Raw genomic sequence first — 21,929 nt, 5'->3', positions numbered from 1 at the left:
CCTCGGTAAAGTTTCATATGCATCCCTAATATTAACGTTTATATGCTATTTTTAAAATATAAACAGTATTTTTCGCCCAAAAAGTAATGATAAGCCGTGTGATCAGGATGATAAAACCTAAAATAACAGTTGATGTGGGCAAAATTGTCGACAAGTGCAGATAATTTTGCCCAGTATATTTTGTCTTCGAAAATGGCATAAATAGAAGAAAAGTAAACGTTGTGTGCTTGTAAAAATGCTCAGAAAAATAAGTATCATTATTCAACAAAATGGATAGGAGTAGTCCCATACAAAAATTCTAAGATATAATAAAAGTTTGGTAAAACTGGGCAAAATTGTCACGTTTGACGGTACTTATTATTCGTTTTTGACAAATGATAAGCATCACCGATCTATTGCGTTGTTTCATTAAACCATGGGAATTGAAATAAAATATATAATTTTTCTGGAAGACTTCATGAGATATTTAAAAGAATCCATATTTATATTAACTGTATTTTTATTCATCTGCCAAACCTAGATGAAAATATTAATTTACTAAAAACACCGTTATATTTTTAGTTTTAAAATTCCATGACACTCAGCGGTGTTATTACGGTGCACACGTTCTTTGTATGCAATGTTTGTCTGAAAATACTCCAATCCAACCCTTCTGTGGCATCAATGGTATTGTTTATAGCCAAGGTGGCTTCCTTGGTCAAATATGGAGTCCTACTAAATATCCAACTTGAGACTGAAAAGAAAAAAGAAAACAAATAAAGGCATATTTCCAATTAAGGGTGCAAAACGGAATTTGTACAGAATGGAGGATGTATGATGAGAAACCGTTGCATTATTAAGAGGATATACGGCGAGGGCAGTTCAATTAATAGGTTTTTTTATTTATTTATTTAGTCTTAAAATAGTACAAACGTATTTGTTGCACAAAAATCCATAATTAAAATAATACTCAGAGTCCCGATACAGACATCTACTGAAGAAATATTCCATAAATCACAACTTATGACACCAAAACAATTATACGCTAAAACAATACTCACTTATAGATTCAAAAACTACTCTTACTCAAATGAAAGACATAACCCCTACAATACATCACATACAAATAATATAATTACTAGATCATCAACACATAGACAACTTAAACAATTTTTTTTTGCACCACAACAGGCCAGGAGACCTAATTACAGTGGTGAATTACATCACATATTACCTTCTCTTAAATGTTCTTCATGTCTGTTGTAAAATGTTAATATATGTACACTTAAAAGCTATCACAAAAAATATTGCAGAGATCAAAACATTTTAAACAAATTCACCATATTAGAAAAAAGCTCCAAGAATAATTCCCGAGAAACAGATACACAAGGGTAAAGTCGATGCTAAATTACATTGAAGTACTAACTCGTTGTAAACAAAGAAAACCCCTTCAATTCAATGATTTTCGTTCAAAAAATCATTAAATCATTATTTTAGAAAACCCTAAAAAAAATTATTTAAAGCCAACCCGAATACGATTACTTTTTAATAGCTAACTTATCTGCTACACACATGTTTTTTTTTTATTTACATTTAAATTTTTTTTGTTCTCTTATTTCTAATGGTATATTCTTATAATAGAACTGTACAGCTCGGTGCATCAACGAGTTCTGTGTCTTTGTCTTCTTACGAAATGGCAGACTTACTTCATTTTTATTTCTAGTTTCATATCCGTGTTCACGTTGATTAGAAAAAACCTTTTTAGTCAACTCTTTTGAAGAATAACCATTAATCATTTTGTGAACAAAAAACATTACATTAAAATATATCAGTTGACGAACTGTCATAATTTTGTTTGTTTCGTCATCAATTTAATCCCGGTGTATCTTATTCCTTCTCAAAATTATTCTCGCCCTATTCTGCAGAATAGTAAGTTTATTTTTTTCCTCTTCAGTAGCCAAAAACAAAATACTACTACTTTAATTTATGTGTCTTGATATTTGTTTTAATTTATCTCTCACTCTCTCGCATGCCTCCCCGAAAACTGTGCGAAAAAGACAATTGCGCTTCGGACTGATTATGACTAACTAAAATAACAATCGATGTGTCGTATTCCCATTTTTCGCTCCCCAAAATTGAACCGATTTAAATTTTTTTGAAGAAAGAGTATCAAATTTTCTGTGTCAACAGTCAGCACGTTTCGCTTTTTTTTTAAATAGTTGTCATGTTTGTAAACCGTACATTCGAAGACGGCAGATAAAACTAGGCACTTTTAAGATTTTTATAATGGTCCTAGCTCATTTAAAAGACAATTTTCCAACAAAAACGGAAGGGACGTGGTAGATATCTATAGTGTGTAAAAAATCATCGCTCTAGTTCAATAATCTAGGGAGAAAATATGAAATACGTTTGTATGAAGCAAAGTCAGACCGCGCACTCTGTAAATAATGTCAAATAATATTTAAGTCATATTGATCCGACCATTGAAATAGTTGATAAAATTATGCCTCGTCGTCCATGTTCCCTTCTAAATAATGTTTTCCCTCTCTGTAGCGATAAATTTAGATAAAATTATTGCTCATTTGAAATAATTAATTTGATAGTAGATAGACAAAACGTATTTTTGAATAGGTAGAGATAAAAAAACAAGAAATAACTATGTACTCGTGCATACGAGTATAATAGGTGGTTGATGTTCAAATATTTACCGGATTTTATTGGACAACAAAAGCTTAAGATTTGGTAGACTATAAAGGATTCGCATCGTGCAGTGGGAGAATACTCGTCCAAAATACAAACTTACCGCTTCTTCTATTCTTGCTTAGGTTTTCACACACATAAACCACGGCATATGAAATATAGTCGGTGGTCAAAATCCAATATGGCGACGATGCACCTGGAATTAAATGGGTTAGTTACATTTACACGCTGGTACAGGAAATTTGTTAGTTAACCGGTCTAACAATTTAAAAAAATATTTCATCGTGTGGAGTTCCACAAGGCTTCGAATTGGACCGTCACTAAAACATTTATAATGAATTCAAATTGTAAAAATTTCGGTAATTCATACAATTATTTCATATTTTCTCATAAGACAATTTTACGTCAGTCACAGATTATATAGTTGACGTCAGTTTCAAATGTAAAAAAATCACCTATGTGGTCCTACGTACTAGAAATTACGTGGATATACCACATTACAAATTGTGAAGTATTAGGCAAACATAGAGAAGATCAGCCCTTGCTTTAAATGTTAACATCAACAAAAAAAAAAGACGTGCAAATGGGATTGAAAAATCTCCCCCATACCCTACTATTTTGAAATGAACGGTAGAGAACTCGAATCAATAACAATAACTTCGATGAAGCATATTACGGAAAAAATCAAATGAGATGTATGTAAAATGAACATCATATGGCTAGTCAAAAAGAGGCAATGAGGACTAAGATTACTAGAGGAGAAACCGGAGTTTTCTGCAGTTTATTGAAATCATATAATGAATAATTAGATAATGGCCTCTCACGGGACTTTTGTCATAATATGATGAGGAGGATTAAAACTAAGCTTTTTTTAAAAAAACATTTTAATGTATACTTAGTCTATTGACTGGTAATGCATTCAAGTTTTTATTTAAGGTCTATATTTGGATGTTTCAAGATCCCACAAATGACAAAATACCTCAATGAAACATACCTATAGATGGGAAATTCACAATCAGCTTTCCATGTCCTTCGGCATCTGGAGCTACAACAGCCGTTCCATGTACCTGAATAATACTCCCGAGAAATACTATACGGTTGACTATCTTCACAACTCCATCTTCCAGGCTATAGTTAGCAGTTACACACTCTCCACCGACCTGCGCAAGTTGGTCATATCTGTAAATCTCGTACCATAGTCCTAAAAACTAAAAAAACGACATGCTTTTTATTGGAAACAAAAACATCTACGGTCAAAACTAATACTTAGAAACACTAAGATAGTACTGTACAAAACACTAATCAAACCAATCCTGACGTATGCCTCCAAAACCTGGTTTACGACAAAGAATATTGAGGGAACCATCGCAGCGTTCGAGAGATGGATTCTCAAAGTTGTCTAAAAAAGCCTTTCTCGCTGTCGCTACATTAGGAAGCTACATAACATTTATGGAGCACCTTGTAACGTTGTAAATGGGGAACTAGAGAAAAGGGGCAGCAAACCGACAAGAGGAAAAGAGACTCCTGGATACAGCCAAGGCCCACCCAGGGCTGTCGAGCTTAATATGATAATGATGAATTTATTGGCATTTTGAGATGGAAGTGGATTTCTTAACTGTACTGCCTATTGAAAATTTTTTGATCCTGAAAAAGCTTATGGTTTGTGGTTTTTAAAAATGAAAGGTAATGCAGAAGATGCAACAATCGCCGCTAGACCAACCCTAATGCGCGCCCATTTACCTTATCAGGAATCGGCTTACCTCCACTCAATTTTCTTATTCAAGATTTTTACCTAAGCGCAGCTATCGAGTCAAAAACACTCGTCCAGGGTTCTGACCCTATTTCACACACATAACTATATTATTTATCCGCCTTGATACAGAAACAAATATACTACGGGGCGGTAAAATATTAAATTTCATAAAACACCATTAGTCAGTACTTAGGTAATAAATAAAACATGTAGGTATCTAGATATTAGGACTTAAAGGTATTTGAAGCAAACTTAGAAATCTCTGCCAAAAATAAAAAAGTTAGTTATTGATGCTTAAATAATGTATATATAAAAACCTACTACCTAAATAACAGGGTAATTCAAAAACATCTCTAAATCTTACTAAAACCGATTCCAATTATACTTAACTCCGCAAACTTAGCATTCTTTAGCAAGTTTTTCGCAAATATCTCAGTAACTCCTTCAATGGAGATTTCTAAGTTTGCTAATACCCTCACTTGTCTTACGTTTGCAACCGAAAAATCTTGTTTTGCTTCTAAGCCCTTGTCACAAATTCCTTCTTCGGTAATTTGGGATGCAACCAAACTTAATATTGACATTAAAAATATTAATGTAGACATTATTAATGAGCTATTAATTTCACACCCGGTAAATTTAACGATAGGTTCTGACCTGGTTGAATTCTAAAAGGGAAATGTACTATGTTTGCACTAATATGTAAAACAAAATAAATTCATCAATCACAAATTTATTTTAAATTTGGTTTAGATGAAAAATACTGATTAAAGTTATGCACACAAAACGTTATAATCTCTTCTGTACGATACTAATTTTAATTTAATTGATATAGACTTACAATAGCGTATTTTGTTCTCGTCATTATCAACAATAATTCACTGAGCAATTTACTTTTATTTCTAGCCAATGAGCGTTTTTCACCACAACAGGCCAGGAGGCCCAATTACAGTGGTGAATTACATCACAACCCAGGCTTGAGAAAAATCACATTGAATTTTTTGTGTTCTCACCGGGAATCGGACCCGGAACCTTCAGTGCATGAGTCAAGCCGTGAGTCAAGTCTTGACCACTACACCACGGAGCCCGACTTCTCTGCGTTGATTATATTTTCGCCTTAAATGTAAGAGATATGAGATATAACAAACAAATACGACGACTTGACGAGACCAATTTTAGGTGTTGTAGAACTAAAGTCCGTATCAGTACTGCCCATGAAAACCGAGCGTAGACCGGCACCGGTACCAGTCAGTGGAAAAACAAAGCCCCGGCACGGCGCCGAGCCCGTGCCGGTGCCGGTGCCGGTGCCGGTGCCGGTGCCGGCGCCGTGCCGTTGCCGTGCCGGCAAGAGAAACCCCTAATGACTGCTTCGTGGTTGCACCGCTACCGTAAATTAACTTTATATTTGCCAACGTTGCACGATATTCGGGTTCGATTTTGAGCTTAGGTAATTTATTTTATTATTGTTATTATATATTTATTTAACACTTTATTTATTGGTTTTTTTTTGCACCACAACAGGCCAGGAGGCTCAATTACAGTGGTGAATTACATCACAAAACAACCCAGGCTTGAGAAAAATCACTTTAATTTTTGTGTTCTCACCATGAATCGAACCCGGAACCTTTCGTGAGTGAGTCAAGCGTCTTGACCACTACACCACGGAGGCCGCCATTTACAATATATATACATATTTTACGATGTCAGTCATTATGTATGTACTCGTATGTTCATTATTATATTTTGTACCTTTTACATTATTTTTATTCAACTTTTTTCTTCTCTTATTTTTTAAATTTAAATTTATTTCGTTTCTTTTTACTTAATTTTTATTACTGTATATAATTAAATGTATTTTTATTTTATTTGCAACTCCTAACATTTATTTTGTTAAATTGCTTTTATTTTGATACCGATAGTGTACTTAATCAATAGCTTATACCACTGTGGAAAATTTATTTGGACTGTTTTCACAATTTTCGTTTATTTATATTCTTATTTTCTGTATTCAAAGTATGTAAAAACTGTGTTTTTTTCCAAATAAAAATAAATAAATAAGGGCGGGCATATCGCCTTAAAACAATTTCTTCCTACCAACCCAAACCGTTCAGTTTGAGAAAATTATAAATACATGGCCATATTAAATCTTACTATTTTATACAAAAATTAAAAACGAAGATTAACAAAATTAAAAATATGTAATCTGGTAACTTTGGCATCTTAATATATTAAGATGCCAAGGTTACCAGATTACAGAGAGCTCCCTCGGGCAGCTTTTCTCGTTTGGCAACGAAAAATATTTCCTTGTATCTAGTCAAGGCACCGCCAAGGAGACTTGAGTCCTCAAATGTTGTGTGCGGTATGTGGTGGGCAAGCTGTAATTATTATGGATTTTAAGCATCATTTTAGTCATAATTAACCTAAACGCGCATTCAAAATATAAATTCATTAAATGTAGGTACTTATACAGGGTGTTCATTAAACCCTGTCACATCTGAAACCACGATGATCAGTATGAGCAAGAAGACATATTGGCACATTAAAATAGTTTTTAGAACGAATATTTTTTTTTTAAAAGATAAAAAAAAGGAAATGGTTGTTTACTTCTGCAGGGGTAAAACGAGGAGGGGGATGGGGGGAGTCTGATACTGCGCCGCGCTCTCATCACTTCTCCCCTGCAGAAGTAAGCAACCATTTGTTTTTGTAAATATATTTTTTTTTTTAAATTTCTTTGCTCTAAATATTTTTTAAATATGCTAATATGTATTCTTGCCCATACTGATCATCGTGGTTTTGGATGTGACAGGGTTTAAAGAACACCCTGTATAATTATTTCAATAATAATGATTTCGATTAAATTTGAAATGAAAACTCCTTGGTTAAGTTTTACTTTATTTAATTTGACCAACGAGCGCTTTCGCCTAAGTAGGCATCTTCAGGACTGGCTAATTGTTTACAACATTTTCAACTATTCTACTATTTCTTACAAGGTTTGGAGGTAAGAAGACCCGTTAAGTATTTTATTTAGAGACAGACAACATAAATATAAATACAACTTCAAGAGTCTTCCAATAGGGACATCCAAACTTTGACAGTTGATAGCAGCCATATTGTTGAAACGACGTCTGCCAAATTGGCTGTCATTTATTTATTGCCAAATCACCATGGACGGATATAGCGTTCAACAACACGTGCAAATGATAAAATTGTTTTATCAAAATGGTGTTCTGTTCGGGCAACGTTCCGCGCCCTTCGACCATTTTACGGCCGCCATAGGCGTCTTACCGAGAAGACTATTCGCAGTATGGTGAATAAATTTAAGTCTACTGGTTCAATAATCAATCAATCAAAACCCGTACGTCAACGAAATGCAAGATCTGCCAAAAACATCGCCGCTGTCCGTGAGAGTGTGTAGGAGAATCCAAGGCAGTCAATTTCACGTCGCTCACAAGAACTCGGTCTTTCGCAGACCACAACTTGGCGAATTTTGCGACTTGGGCCTGCACCCGTACAAAATTCAACTGACTAAGTAGCTGAAGGTTACCGACCATAAACAACGACGTGTGTTCGCAAATGGGCTCTGGAGTAGTTGGAAACTGACCCAAATTTTTATCTAAAAATCATTTTCAGCGATGAGGCCCATCTCTGGATGTCGACAAACAAAATTGTCGAATTTGGGACGATACCAATCCACATGAGATCCAAGAACGTCCAATGCATTCCGAAAAAGCCACTGGTGTGGATTTTGGGCTGGCAGCGTCATCGGTCAATATTTCTTTGAGAACGACGTTGGCTTGGCCATCACTGTCAACGGCAAACTCTAAAGGTTGATGATTACCAACTTCTTTTGACCTGAATTGGACGACATGGACACCAATGACATGTGGTTTCAACAGAACAGTGCTACGCGCCATACAGCTCATACCACATTGGACATTCTGCACGAGCGATTTGAAGGCATGGTCATATCTCATATCACGTGGAGGTGATGTGAACTGGCCACCGAGATCATGCGATTTGACCCCGTTAGACTTTTTCTTGTGGGGTTTTCTTAAGTTGCAAGTCTATGCAAATAAACTACAAACCACAGCGGCCCTCAAAGCCAACATAACCTATGCCATCGGTCAAATTCAGCCTGATTTATGCGCTAGAGTCATGGAAAATTTGACATTTCGGATGCGCGCCACTTAGAGAAGCTGCGGCGGACATTTGAACGATGTTATATTCCATACATAATGGCATCGATAGACATTTCAAACGAATTTCAAACCTTTAAGAATAATTTATTTGTCACTTTCAGAATCAATTATAAGATACCCTTTAACGTCATGGACTTTTTTCAATAATACAAACATAAACCGTGTTCAGAACTTACAAAATTCAATGATCAAATTATTAATTGAAAAAAAAATGTGCTGTCAGCGTCACGATATTCCGATTTCCTTATTGTATAAATTTAGAAATATTTTATCCGTTAGAGCTTTATTATGGTCCAAGTTAGTTTCTCAGCATGCGTCTCTATCTGAATATAGAAATAGATTGGAGCATGTATATAATACTCGGTTCACTAGTGTAGATGGACTAGCTCTCCCTTAATTTAATAATAAATACGGGAAAAGAACACTAGAATACAATATACCAAAAGTGTATAGTACGCTCCCATTAAATAAAAAAAATAATAAAAAATAATTCAATGATATCTCACACACACTTTGTTTTATTTAAATTCAAAGATAGGAAGCACTTAATGAAAGACCCTATAGTTTACAAAACAATTCATTTTCGTAAACATTTGTTATTAGACCGAAATTGGGATTAAGCAATATTTATTATTTAGAATACGGGAAAGGAACACATAGAAAATACAAAAGAGTAACATAGTGAGAAATGCAAATGTCAACTGATTAAGTTAGCAATACACCTTTATTTTATAACCGGGAAGTTTCCACAAAAAGACATTAATAATATTAAAAGTACATACATTAGACTACATAAAAACGTACACATAAAATTGAAATAACGTCTGATGTATTATGATATAATATCACATAATACATAATATAACGTACATAATTTTGTTATTATTTAATACAAATAAGAAAAAAAACAAAAGTCGCATACGTAGGTATATTTTTTGCACCACAATATTGTCCCTTGCACTTTTTATTTTTACATTAGCAACATTTCGAATTCGCTTACTCAGAGGTGGCAACACTTAGCGGTGTGAAGGGAAGAAACTGATAGTCCTCGTAAATTTGCACTAAAAGCTGAAAAATTCATATGAATATAATTATTTATAAGTGTAAAAACTTTGAAAATGTCTTCGAACAACGTAAATGAAAATACTGTTTCGCAGGAAAACATGGACGAGGCTGAAAATTTCAAGAACGAAGCCAACGAGTTTTTCAAAAGTAACTACATTAATATTTAATAACATGTTTTTTCTTGATTATTTGCCTTTTTTCTTATCTTAATAAGCTCATTTCGTGTACATTATCCTACTTTTAAAAAATCGTATTGAAATGTGTGGTATGTTGTCTTATTTTCTTTTGCAATGTGAAATACATAACCTAACCTCACTTTCAGATCAGAACTATGATGAAGCAATAAGACTGTATTCGAAATGTATCGAAAAGAACCCGATTAATGCTGTTTATTATGCGAATAGAAGTATTGCTTATCTTAGAACCGAATATTTCGGCTACGCTCTCGCTGATGCTTCCAAAGCTATAGAGCTAAATAAATCCTATTTAAAAGGTTACTACAGGCGAGCGGCCGCTCACATGAACTTAGGAAAATTCAAATTAGCTCTTAAAGATTTCGAATATGTAAGTACTGCATTTCTTATTTTAAAAAAAACAAAAACAGCATTACTTGTGATATTTTTTTTTAAATTATCGCTTTTTTGGCTTTAGGCATCTTCGACCACAAACCACAAAGAAAAACATTTAATTAATATTGTTTTATGTATATTATGAATTTATTATATTATGTTCTATCCCAAAGCTGATAACCAAATTAAGGATCTTTCACAAATTGAAAGCATTTGTGGTTATTTTTACCAAATTTCAAAAGAAAACATGGTAATGTGCAAAAATAAATAAAGTTATTCTTGTACAAACACAAATGAAAGCCAACACTTTTCAGGCATTTGTTCCTCAACATCTTCCTAACTAAGATTGAAGTCTGCTCATGTAGAAAGGCATATACTATGCAAACTAGAAAAAGTGTTATTTAAACGGTTATAAAACGTCTGATTATCTTTTAAATATATTTATTGCTTCAGTTAATTCATTACACACAGTACAAGCACTAGGAAGTTATATAAATACAATGGTTACACGGGTTCACAAGCACTGATATTACAGTTTGAGAGACGGTGGAGTTATTATTCAAAACACGGGGTTGATTTATGATTCCGGATGGCCCGGGCGAAGGAACACATGTGTTTAGATGGCCGAACTATCTCTTCCTAGTAATATGATGTCTGGCAACTTATTCAAAAGTTAGTGAAAGGGCCTTAGAGCCAGCATTCGAACTTCTCTGAGTAGGTACTCGGGATCAATTACTATGATCTGGATTAATCAAATTATATGTCTAACCAAAAAACCTGGTTGTGCCAAATAAGGCAAGCGACTAGGTAAACAAGGGTTGACAGTATAATGTGACCGTACAGGGTGAGAGCCGAGGCGTAGCCTAGTAGCAAAGCCAAGAAGATAGGTAAGCAGAAAGGTTACAAGACGACCCGGATTACTCTGACTTCTGGAGCTGAAAATTTGCCTTGCAAAGGCCAAAATTAAGGGGGATAACAAATTTAGGGGTCTTATGGGGTATGAAGTAAGCGTGGGTGGCTGAGGGATGTCGGAAGGGCATTGCGTTGAAATGCGAGAGTGCAAACTATCTAATAAAATTATATGCATATTGTATGTATAAAATTGATGAATAGTAAAAATGTAATCTTTATTTTGAGTTTCAAGAAAAAAACTAGGGTATTCAAACTTTTAATGGCCATTTTCAAGGATTTGTAAAAAACTCACTATTAAATGTAATGTGGGGTTCAAATTTTAGACCTCTGATCCCTGAATCTGCGACACATGCAATTCACAACTCCGCTAACACTTCATTTTTGACATTGCTTAGTTTATTGGCTATTGAACCCAAATAAATACATAATAATGTCAACATTATTTTTTTTATTCATTATCCTTTTTTTATGCTAGTGGGGCTAAATTTCTGTTTGTCGATGCGCTCCATAGCTGGAAGGCATGTCGTAATCTCCTGTCTGTTATTAGAATTTACCGTTGTTGGGAATAGGGAACTACAACCCCAACGGCATATACGCTCTATAACTGCAAGACATGTTGAGATATTAATTGTACAGCGCCCTTGCTGATTTTCACAAAAATGGACTACACAAATTATCAATAATAATTCCATAAAATTTTTAGGTTACCAAGGTGGCACCAAATGATAATGACGCTAAATTGAAATATACAGAATGTAATAAGATTGTCAAAAAGATGGCATTTGAAAGGGCCATTGCTGTGGATAAACCGGAAAAATCTATCGCTGACTCCTTAGATTTTGAATCAATGAGTAAGTTCACAGTTTTTCATAAACTCATCCTACTTTTTATTTGCTTTGGTTACATAAACACCGGCACAATGCAATAAATGGAACTAAAGATATTTAGCTGATACTTAAATAGATTCAATTTTATTCAAATAAAATAAATTAATGCAATCAACTTTGTTTTCAACCTCTTACTTTTTTATGTTTTCTACTGACAGGTTTCAAAGCTACACCAGCTTCTTTATCAAGGAATAATTTAAATAGAAAATAAGTTGTTTAAAACAAAGTTGTTTTATATTTATTTTATTATTATGAATAATCACAATGTTAATGCTTCAAATATAAATTTTCAGTTTTATTGATTGAGTCATTTATACTACCAATAAAAGTATTTCATATCATTTCTGTTCCATCTGCTGGTCTGTAATTTATTTATTTATTATGAAGAAACATATGTACAAAAAACTGAACAAAAATAACATAAAACTATTTAGCAAAGACAAACAAGGGCAAAAAGATAATGGTATACAAATATATATTCATGAACACAATATACACATATAAGACTTCGAACTAAACCATGCCAGTTGAAATTATTTTTAAAAAATCATCAATAATTAATATGTTTTCATCAGTACCTAATTAATAATTAACATACATGCTCCTTATTTTGTTTAAAAATAAATAATAACTTTTGCTATCTGGCTCCGATACATAATCGTTTACAATTATTACACTCCTACTTGCATTTGGATTATGTACACACAAACTTTCACATAGGCCAACGCTTCCTCTCACCCAAATACACGAATGCATATACTCTTAAATTTGTACACGCACGCACACATTTAAGCATGTATCGTAATTAATATGTGTGATTATTATTTTGAAACTTGGTCTAACCATTTTTTTTTAAATTTCATTTTGCATGTAAAATTTAAAAATCTTTGGTTTTTCACTACATCATTTAATGTAAATGTACAACATTATGACATTCATAACTCAGATCTTCTCAAAATTGATATACAGTGTCATTGCAGGAGAGCTCTCAAATGTCGAAAAAGTAAAAACAATATTTTAATCTCAAAGCATATAGCGCTTTTATGTCAGAGCCCACCATTTTAAAGACAGCTTAATTCTTAAATAATACTAGTATAGTATGTTGACTTTTCTTGCAGCCATTGAAGACGAATATGATGGACCAAAATTAGATAATGATGCAGTGACGCTTGAATTTGTAACTGAATTAATGGAGTACTATAAAGCCCAGAAAAAACTTCACAGAAAGTATGCGTATAAGGTAATTATAATTCATTTTTCTTTGTTCTATGTTATGAAGAGAAGAATTAGTAGATTGACTGATGTTCAAAGCAGGGTTGCAGGCGCCAGTTAGTGATCACTCCCTCATGCGCTGGATGGAGTAAACTAAAAATTATCTTATTCTCTCCTGAATAAATGTGCAAGAAAGACCTCGCAGCGTGATAGGTGGCAAGATATAGTTCAGCGCTCCAGAAGGCTTAGTTACCAATAGTTAAAATGGAATTCTACCAACTAACTGCAATAAATAGGAGACTAAATGTTCGACCATGATGTCTGTACTAAGAAGGAACATTTAAGAAAACGGTTTTATGGTCTTCTGATTTCTTCTATACATATTTCAGATGAACAGAAAACAATACAAAAACCACAAAGTATTTTAATACAAAATAATAGTAGAAGAAATGTAATTTTTACTGTGCATAAAGGATGAAATTTTTTAATCAAACGTAGTCTTCTTGAATGTTAATACATAAAATATCGCTAGAGAAAATTAAACCTGTATTAAAAATCAAATATCTGACATATTTAATTAACATAAATGACATAAGATATTTATTTATGAAGGTGGCTGAAGCATATGACTAATATCTATGTTTATTACAAACGATCGCTGAAAACCTGCGGAGTACCAATGCAGTGCTTTATTCGCCGTTGAATGTTGTTATAGTTTTTCATTCCAAGAATGAAAATTACTTGAAATCTTTCGCATATTCTAGCTAAATGGTTAGGATTTAAATGGGTTAAGCACTTAACTAAACATTTTGAAGACTATATTTATGCTGTCATTCTAATATTTTTATTTCAGATACTTGTTGATATTAAAAACTACATGCAGAAACAGCCGTCTCTTATTCATATTACAATTCCTGACAATGAAAAGTTCACTGTGTGCGGAGATATTCACGGCCAATTTTACGACCTCATGAACATATTCAGCATTAATGGGTTACCCTCCCCCTCCAACCCCTATCTCTTCAATGGAGACTTTGTAGACCGAGGATCCTTCAGTGTGGAATGCATATTTACTCTCTTCAGCTTCAAACTTTTATATCCTGACCACTTCTTCATGTCGAGAGGTAAGGATGAACACATGAAGATCATAATTTTAAAAAAAGCTAAGCCTAATAAAAAAAATTGCTAACCATTTTTCCAATACCTTGCTTGCAGATTTAGTTTTATTTGTTTAAGTTTTATTTCTACAGTGACTTTTTACTTATAAAACTAGGGATTTTATTAATTTATTTATGCTTTATTCATTAAGTTAGAATTAACATCTTAAGAGCTATTGCATAGAAACTTTTAATATTACATTTAATATAAATTTTCCAAGATCATACCTTTTCATATAGATTTGAAATATTTTATGGCTTTCCATTCCTTTTATTTCTTCTGGTAACTAATTTTTCAGTTTTAAACCTTTGTACAATGAGCTTTGTGACTGTTTTTCTCCTCATTAGTAATCTTATATTTTTTTTATCTCTAGTTTTGTATGTTCGGCATTGTTGGTTAAATATTTATTTTATTTAACCCCTTAATTATTTTATTAATGAAAAATGCATCATGGTAAATGTAAAAGCAATTGAAAATATTTAAAGACAATTTTGTCCAATGTTGCAAAATCCAAAAGTAACATTTTTTGTTTACAATACGTAGTTCGCATGTTGGCCATATAAAGCTTTTTACGGGTGTTTTTTCATGTACAAAATAATAGAGATGGAATGGATATCCGGTAACTATCCGGCGGATACCCAAACCTAATATTTATTGAAATACGAAAATTTCATGAAATCAACACCACTAAATCGATTTATTGATTTCGACCGTGTTTGGGATAACGGACATAACCCTCATTATTTGAAAAAATGACTTTTTTGCATAAAAACATTCGCCGGTGTTCTGTATGCACCCTAGAAAAAGAATTTAACCCAAAAATAAAAAATGATTATCAAAAATATTTTTTAAATAAAAAATTATGTTAGTGTGAAAAAAATAAAGCGGAAGGGGTGAAACTACCCAAAACCATTATAATTATTTAATTAATGAGCTTATAAACCATATTGAAATGCAACTCATAGATGGATAAGTACTTATTAAAAATATTATTGAAATATTTTAACCCTTACGATGTTTTTCTGGGTTACTATGCCGTATATTAAAACTCCCTCCTGTTGACGTTTCGGACAGCGCTACAGCGTCCATCAGATGCCCGGCAGCCTAGTCGGCAAGAAGGAGTTTTAATACACTGCATAATAACCCAGAATCAAAAGAATCTGAAAGGCCGTAAAAACCTACGAACTTTAATATTTTAACCTTTAAAAGTTTTGATTTCAACTATGAGTGAAGCCGGATATTCGGCTATCCAGCTTAGGGGTATCCTTTTTATCACTATTAAATAATGCCATGATTCTAAATCAAGCTTCTATCATGAATCTCTGTTTTATTCATATTTATTAACGGATCAAGATAAAATTATAAAACGTATGATTATAAAATATAATTGTGTAAGAGAAGTACCTAACATTCATAATTTAACTGAAAAATAACAAAGTAATTTTTTCTATCACAGTTTTTGACAGTCAACATGTCACACCGTGGGTGTAAAACCGAAGTGGAATTTTTTTCATTTTTGAGAATTAAATGCAAAACGTTCGCATTTGTGTAAGATGGAAAGTAAGTTTAAAATCAAACATTAACGCATAAAAAAGTAAAACTCATTAAAAAAAATCAGCTTTCCAAGCAATGTGAGATTTTCAAACTCCCATATCTCACTGTTTTACATTCTGGACGCGATGTGTTCAAAAAATATGCTCAATAATCAACTGCTACAATTTTATCATGCGGCCCTCTGAAGAGGAAAAGACAATGTTATTTTTAATTGAATTAAAAACCCAAATGTATTTCGTGTTGTAACTATATTTTATCGTAGGTGGGATTTGTGTTACCATTCCTGATGACTTTCTTTTCTATGAATTTATCGCCATATTTTCTGTACCCAGGAAACCACGAGTCCTCAACTCTAAACCAAATCTATGGTTTCGAGGGCGAGGTGAAAGCCAAGTACTCGACACAGATGGCAGATCTCTTCACGGAGGTGTATAACTGGCTGCCTTTGGCCCACTGCCTTAACAATAAGGTCATGGTCATGCATGGAGGACTATTCTCCCAGGATAATGTCACACTGCAGGATATTACAGACATTGACAGAAATAGGCAACCTCCACAAGAAGGTATGTATTTCTTTAGTCTCGTAATTCTCTTTCAATATTTCCACTTAGAGGAAAAAGCAAAAAAATCTATGTACATCACAATGATAGGAACTGAATGCCGACGATATATTTGTGTCATTATTTTTTATTAGAATAATCTAGTTTATAAAGTTTTTGACATTATAATTACTTATTACTTGTTAGTTTCAGTCTTGTTTATTTATTTTATTTTATTGAGTTACCCAAAATAAATTGAACTAATATTTTTTTAAGCCTTTGAAGTACTCCCCATTGGAGCTAATATTCTGGTCTAATTTTTTATTTCGTTGTTAGAAACATTTTAAAAATTGGTTTTCCTTAATGCTTGACAGTGCCTCCGTCGTTTTTTTTCTTAACTCCATGGTAAAATGCTATCTTTTCATGTATTTTTTCATTCAAAGGAATAAAAAGATGTCACAGGGGGCTAGATCGGGTGAATAGGGCGCTCGATCATCCATGACAATAACGTCAAACACATAAAACAACTGTCACTAAAAAATTCACACTCGCCAAACAGAACCTTCTTCTTCAACAACAATAGAGGATTTTCACAAGTCGGGAATAACGTTAAAAATATATCATGTATTTATAGCGGATTTTTACGATTCTAATGTATAAGTATTAAAAACAACTTTTCATTTATAATTTTCGGGTTTAAAAATGAGTACACACAAAACGGCCACATTAGGCATTATGTCATTTCGACGTCACGCGTTATGACTGCCAACTGCGCTTTTAATAAACATTGCGTACAAGTTTGGTGCCAAAACTTCATACATGCTGTTTGTCCTACAGGGGCGAAACGTCTCATTTACGGCTAATTCAAAATATGCGTATTTTTAACCTTTCTAGAAAATTTATCCCAAGTGGCACCAAAAAAATATTAGTACTGTTATCACTGTATTTTTTTGTTTATTTAAAACAAAAATAATAATTTTAAAAAAAAACATGAAAAGGGAAAACATTGTAATTCAGACTGATAAAAGATCCTATCAGCAGAACTTCCGTACTACAAAAACTCGCCCACCACAATTGAATTAATAAGTTTGTAATGAAATAGATTTGTCATTGTTCTAACTGTCTACTTTCAGGTGTAATGTGCGAGTTGCTGTGGTCGGATCCCCAACCAGAGCTGGGTAGAGCCCCGAGCAAACGAGGGGTCGGCTGCCAGTTTGGTCCCGACGTCACCAAGCGTTTCCTCGACCTTAATAACCTGCAGTATGTTATCCGCAGTCACGAAGTCAAGAACAAAGGTTACGAGGTCGCTCACGATGGGAAATGCATCACTGTATTCTCTGCACCAAATTACTGGTAGGAATATATAAAATTAAGCATACTGTTATGCCTCTATACAAGGGAAAAGGCTCTAGGGTGGACTGCGGAAACTATAGAGCTATCAGCCTTTTGAGCGTTGTTGGAAAGATTTATACCAGAATACTGATTGAGAGAGTAAGAAAAGTGACTAAAGATAGAATTTGGGATTTACAAAGTGGATTTATGAATGGAAGAGGATGCATGGATCAAATATTTGCTCTGCGAAATATGACATTTATCGATCTGCAAAAGGCATTTGATAGAGTTGACAGAGAGAAGACTGTCATACAATGGGTAATTTAATTACTATTGTGAACATGTTCTCTTCTTTAATCTCTACTACTTCCCTCTCTCTTTGTTAACAAATTATTTTATGAAAATTCATTCTTGTTCACATTAAAGTATTTTCTTTGGATAACTTAAATTTAACCTGGTTTTCAGTTTTTTTTTCTTATTTCATAACTTGAGATCAATTACTTTCCGCAAAAAACCTTTTAAACTTAACCTGTAATTTTAAGTTAAAATGTTTTTAACAATTTATTTTTAGTGACACGATGAATAATCTGGGCGCATTTATTAATATGAATGGAAAGGACATGGTTCCTAAGTTTACTTCTTACAAGGCAGTGGTAAGTAATCAATTTATTTATTCATATTTATCACCAAGAGTTAACATCAGCGTATTGTGAATTTTGTTTCTGATAAAAAAATAATGATAGATTTAGAATTGAAATTATATATACAATCCATTCATATTTTGTACTTTTGCTTTATGTGTTTGTAACAATAAATTTTAATATCAATCATTCTAGTGTGCCTACTGACACGAAATTTGTATATTTACTTGGTCCACCGGCGGGCACTAACACACTGACAAAGACAGTAAAACCTCATTTATGTGTTCCTCAATTTAATGTTTTCCCGCTTTTTACGCTGAAATGCTCAGGACCCATTTTTATCCATACATATTCTCCCAATGAGCAAAAAATTTTGAAAATCATTCCGTGTCTCAAAAAATTGAAAAATTACATCAACATAAAAACGGTACTGCGCGCCACATGTGCCTGTTTTATATGTGGAGTTTTTTTATTTCTCTTGTTTCTTTGAACTGTTAATACAGTAGTTTTTGTTTTCAGCCCCATCCGAATGTCAAGCCAATGGCGTACGCTAATCCCCTGCTCAGTATGATGTGCTAACTGCCTCCCAGCAATGGTATTACTGGAATCCGTACAGCCTGTAACAAGTGTTCACTTGTCACAACATATCACACGGCGTAATATTGTAACGCCCAGTCATCACCACAATACCATCGTTACAAATATTATTTTTGTACCTAAATGTATATTATTTTTTTCATTACTTACGATATTTCCAAACTGATTTCATTCCACAAACGGATGCATTTCAATTTGTTTCTCTTTGTTCGTTTTATACTTAAATTCTGCATTATTTAAATAATACCGCATACATAGAATTGTATGTTATTCTCATTACATAATGGTGAAGTGTTTGTAAATTTTATACCAATCACTTTATAATATTTGTATTGTTATCCATATTTTCTAATTCATTTCACAATTTGTGCGCGCCGGCGTAGATAGTTAAATTTTAAAGTACAACATATTATTAGATTATTATTATAGTAGATCTTAGTTAATTTTTACATTTCTCAACATCATTTTGTTACTAAATATTTTACAAATTTATCTTTTCGGTGTGTAAATAGTCAATGCTTTATTAGGCCATATATTTTCTTTTAATTTTTTCAATCAAGATTTATTTCTTTTACCATTGAAGGACACTCTTTGTCCACATGATTTAGTCAATTATAATAATGCCTTTGCTGATTATAAATACCATTATGTTCAAGTTCAAAGTAATGTTTGAAATACTTATACTTAATATTTATTATATGTGATTCACAAACCTGGATGGTTTTCTTTCCAATTTTTAACAGTTATGAATGTTCTTTTACAAGGGTCATATATTATTTTATTTCTTATGCAGATTACAATTCTTATGACTCTCCACATGGGCGCAACATTTTAAAAGAAATATAACATAAGCAATTTAAAATATATTATAATGTATATATCGCACCTCCCTGTCAGAGTGACACAAGTCTAAATGCATCAAACTGAAAAAAACGACTTCGAAGATTTTGAAATTCGCAAGTTTTGACTACAGATCAATATAAAACAATGTACTCGATATAATTATACTGTAATATACATTCAATAATTACAATAATTTATCAAAAAATATCATCAATTGTTAATTTTGACACTCAATAAATGTGTTATGACTAAATAAATATCATGTTAAGAGTGCTATTATGCACTCCTATGCAGTTTTAATGAACTTTTTAGTTATGGCAGTTTGGCACAGTGTACTTACTACATTCTAAATTCTATTGAATGTCATACTGAACTCAATACACTTTTTTTTACTAATTGCGCCCTTGACCGGGAAGTGCGATATATGTATGCCATTACAACTAGCTGGATCCTATTTAAAAGCAACTAGATTTTAAACATACATGCATAATAACTATTACCTCACAAATCATGTAAACCAAAATATGTATATATAAAAAACTTTTTATATGTAAGATAAGCTAAAGAATTGTTTTAAAATTCCTTTGAAAGAAAATCATCCGGACATCTTAACTAACCGGCCCTTTCAGAGAATGTCGAACCAGCTTATACATTTTAAATATTGAATAAACGCAAATATGTACAATGTTTTTTTAATAATGTATTATCATGAAAATTTTGTGTAAAATTCACATTTTTAATATCATTTGCACATTGTTTTTATAACCTGTCAATTTAAGATAATAATTGTTTTTTTTTCCATTTTTATCTGTTGATTCCTCTGATTGGGCTCCTCTGATTCCCTTTTAATAAAGGATACAATGTCCTTTGAAAGCATCGCCTCTTTCACACTTTACTAGAAAAGCAAAACAATGTTGCCAGATTGTAATAATTTTAATACAAATCCTAGTTATCGAACACTGTATATATTTTTTAATAAATTAACAGTTTACATATTTGAAATAATTATGTTTTTATTTTACAACTTATTTTTTTTTTCACTTTTTAATTTTGTTTTAACATAATCTTTATTAATTACTAAAAATTCTCAACTTTAGTTTTATGCATAAAACAGGTTTTGGAAAAAATATTTCAACTGATTCTAGATGATGAATACATAATCGTAATATATATATAGTTGGATAATTTATAAAGCGCCATTTTTATGAAAATCACCTCAAGGGTGCTGTACAATACATAAATATCCCAGCACGTCTTACAGCTACAGAGTGCATAATATTTCACATGAGTAAAAATACCACTTGCCTTATTTTTGTCAACAGTTAAATAAAAATATAAAGTCTTAATGAAAAAATACAAAATAACATTATGCAATCATTGAAATAAAAAGATATGTTATTATGCAAAATTTTAGTTCAGTGGAAATTTTCTGAATAATTATGAAAAACCAATGTATCTGATACAAAAAAACTGATAAATTCAAAATAGAGAAAGGTGTCTGACAAGGGGACTCAATATTGCCAAGGCTCTTAACACTAACCCTGAAGGGTGTATTTAATACTCTGAATTGAGAGAATAAGGGTGTGAAGATCGATGGCATGTACATACTTGTGTCATCTCAGATTCACGGGTGACATAGTGGTCAGATATTTTTGCTTTGGGTGAGTGTCAACGTTTCGACGCCGTCTATATTAAAGTCTCTACTGCAAAGAAGGTCACGCATCCTGAAAAAGCACCCTCACGCCATCTCTATTCTGACTTTGATCCCATTTATCATTCAGCTAGCATCCTAAATATTTATATTGATGGACTTGCTCAAGCTCCAAGTTTTAAAGTCATTGGTAAAGTTATGCATGCATCATTATATGCAGATATTTATTCTTTTTGATCATTTATATAGTAATTTTTGTGATTTGACCTCAAGGGCACTATGCGATAAATATCAACTGAGTACATGGGCGTTCGAGATTCTAGTGATGATAAATTATATTT

The 21,929-nt window shown here is 32.7% G+C and overlaps 2 protein-coding genes across 2 annotated transcripts; one reads left to right on the top strand and one right to left on the bottom strand.

Moving 5' to 3' along the window:
- Positions 1-440: 440 nt before the first annotated feature.
- Positions 441-7,980, bottom strand: LOC148284197 (apolipoprotein D-like). The gene is made up of 4 exons (XM_088242493.1): positions 7,789-7,980; positions 3,674-3,887; positions 2,783-2,875; positions 441-733 (listed from the first exon to the last, which is right to left on the bottom strand). The coding sequence occupies exons 1-4, from the start codon at positions 7,978-7,980 to the stop codon at positions 564-566; spliced, it is 669 nt and encodes a 222-aa protein (XP_088098619.1). The 3' UTR covers positions 441-563.
- A 1,645-nt stretch (positions 7,981-9,625) lies between these two features.
- PpD3 (protein phosphatase D3) lies at positions 9,626-20,939 on the top strand. Its single transcript, XM_088242510.1, has 9 exons — positions 9,626-9,840; positions 10,016-10,257; positions 11,878-12,025; positions 13,180-13,301; positions 14,127-14,397; positions 16,318-16,548; positions 17,658-17,877; positions 18,428-18,509; positions 19,017-20,939. Exons 1-9 carry the CDS (start codon positions 9,747-9,749, stop codon positions 19,074-19,076), a joined length of 1,470 nt encoding a protein of 489 aa, XP_088098636.1. The 5' UTR covers positions 9,626-9,746; the 3' UTR covers positions 19,077-20,939.
- The last annotated feature ends 990 nt before the right edge of the window (positions 20,940-21,929 follow it).

Source organism: Micrasema longulum, unplaced genomic scaffold (assembly GCF_059751315.1).
Source record: "Micrasema longulum isolate JH-2025_06_02 unplaced genomic scaffold, ASM5975131v1 h1tg000141l, whole genome shotgun sequence".
In the NCBI taxonomy this organism is placed as follows: domain Eukaryota; kingdom Metazoa; phylum Arthropoda; class Insecta; order Trichoptera; family Brachycentridae; genus Micrasema; species Micrasema longulum.
This window is presented reverse-complemented; position numbering and strand designations above follow the sequence as displayed.

Excerpts from the sequence above, each read along its gene's own strand:
- LOC148284197 (XM_088242493.1), bottom strand. The coding sequence starts at position 7,980 with ATGGTCGGTAACCTTCAGCTACTTAGTCAGTTGAATTTTGTACGGGTG. Across the intron at positions 3,888-7,788 it reads AGATCTTGCATTTCGTTGAC|TTTTTAGGACTATGGTACGA; the intron begins GTACGGGTTTTG and ends TCGTTTTTTTAG. Across the intron at positions 734-2,782 it reads AAGCAAGAATAGAAGAAGCG|TCTCAAGTTGGATATTTAGT; the intron begins GTAAGTTTGTAT and ends TTTTCTTTTCAG.
- PpD3 (XM_088242510.1), top strand. The coding sequence starts at position 9,747 with ATGTCTTCGAACAACGTAAATGAAAATACTGTTTCGCAGGAAAACATG. Across the intron at positions 9,841-10,015 it reads AGCCAACGAGTTTTTCAAAA|ATCAGAACTATGATGAAGCA; the intron begins GTAACTACATTA and ends CCTCACTTTCAG. Across the intron at positions 10,258-11,877 it reads CTCTTAAAGATTTCGAATAT|GTTACCAAGGTGGCACCAAA; the intron begins GTAAGTACTGCA and ends TAAAATTTTTAG.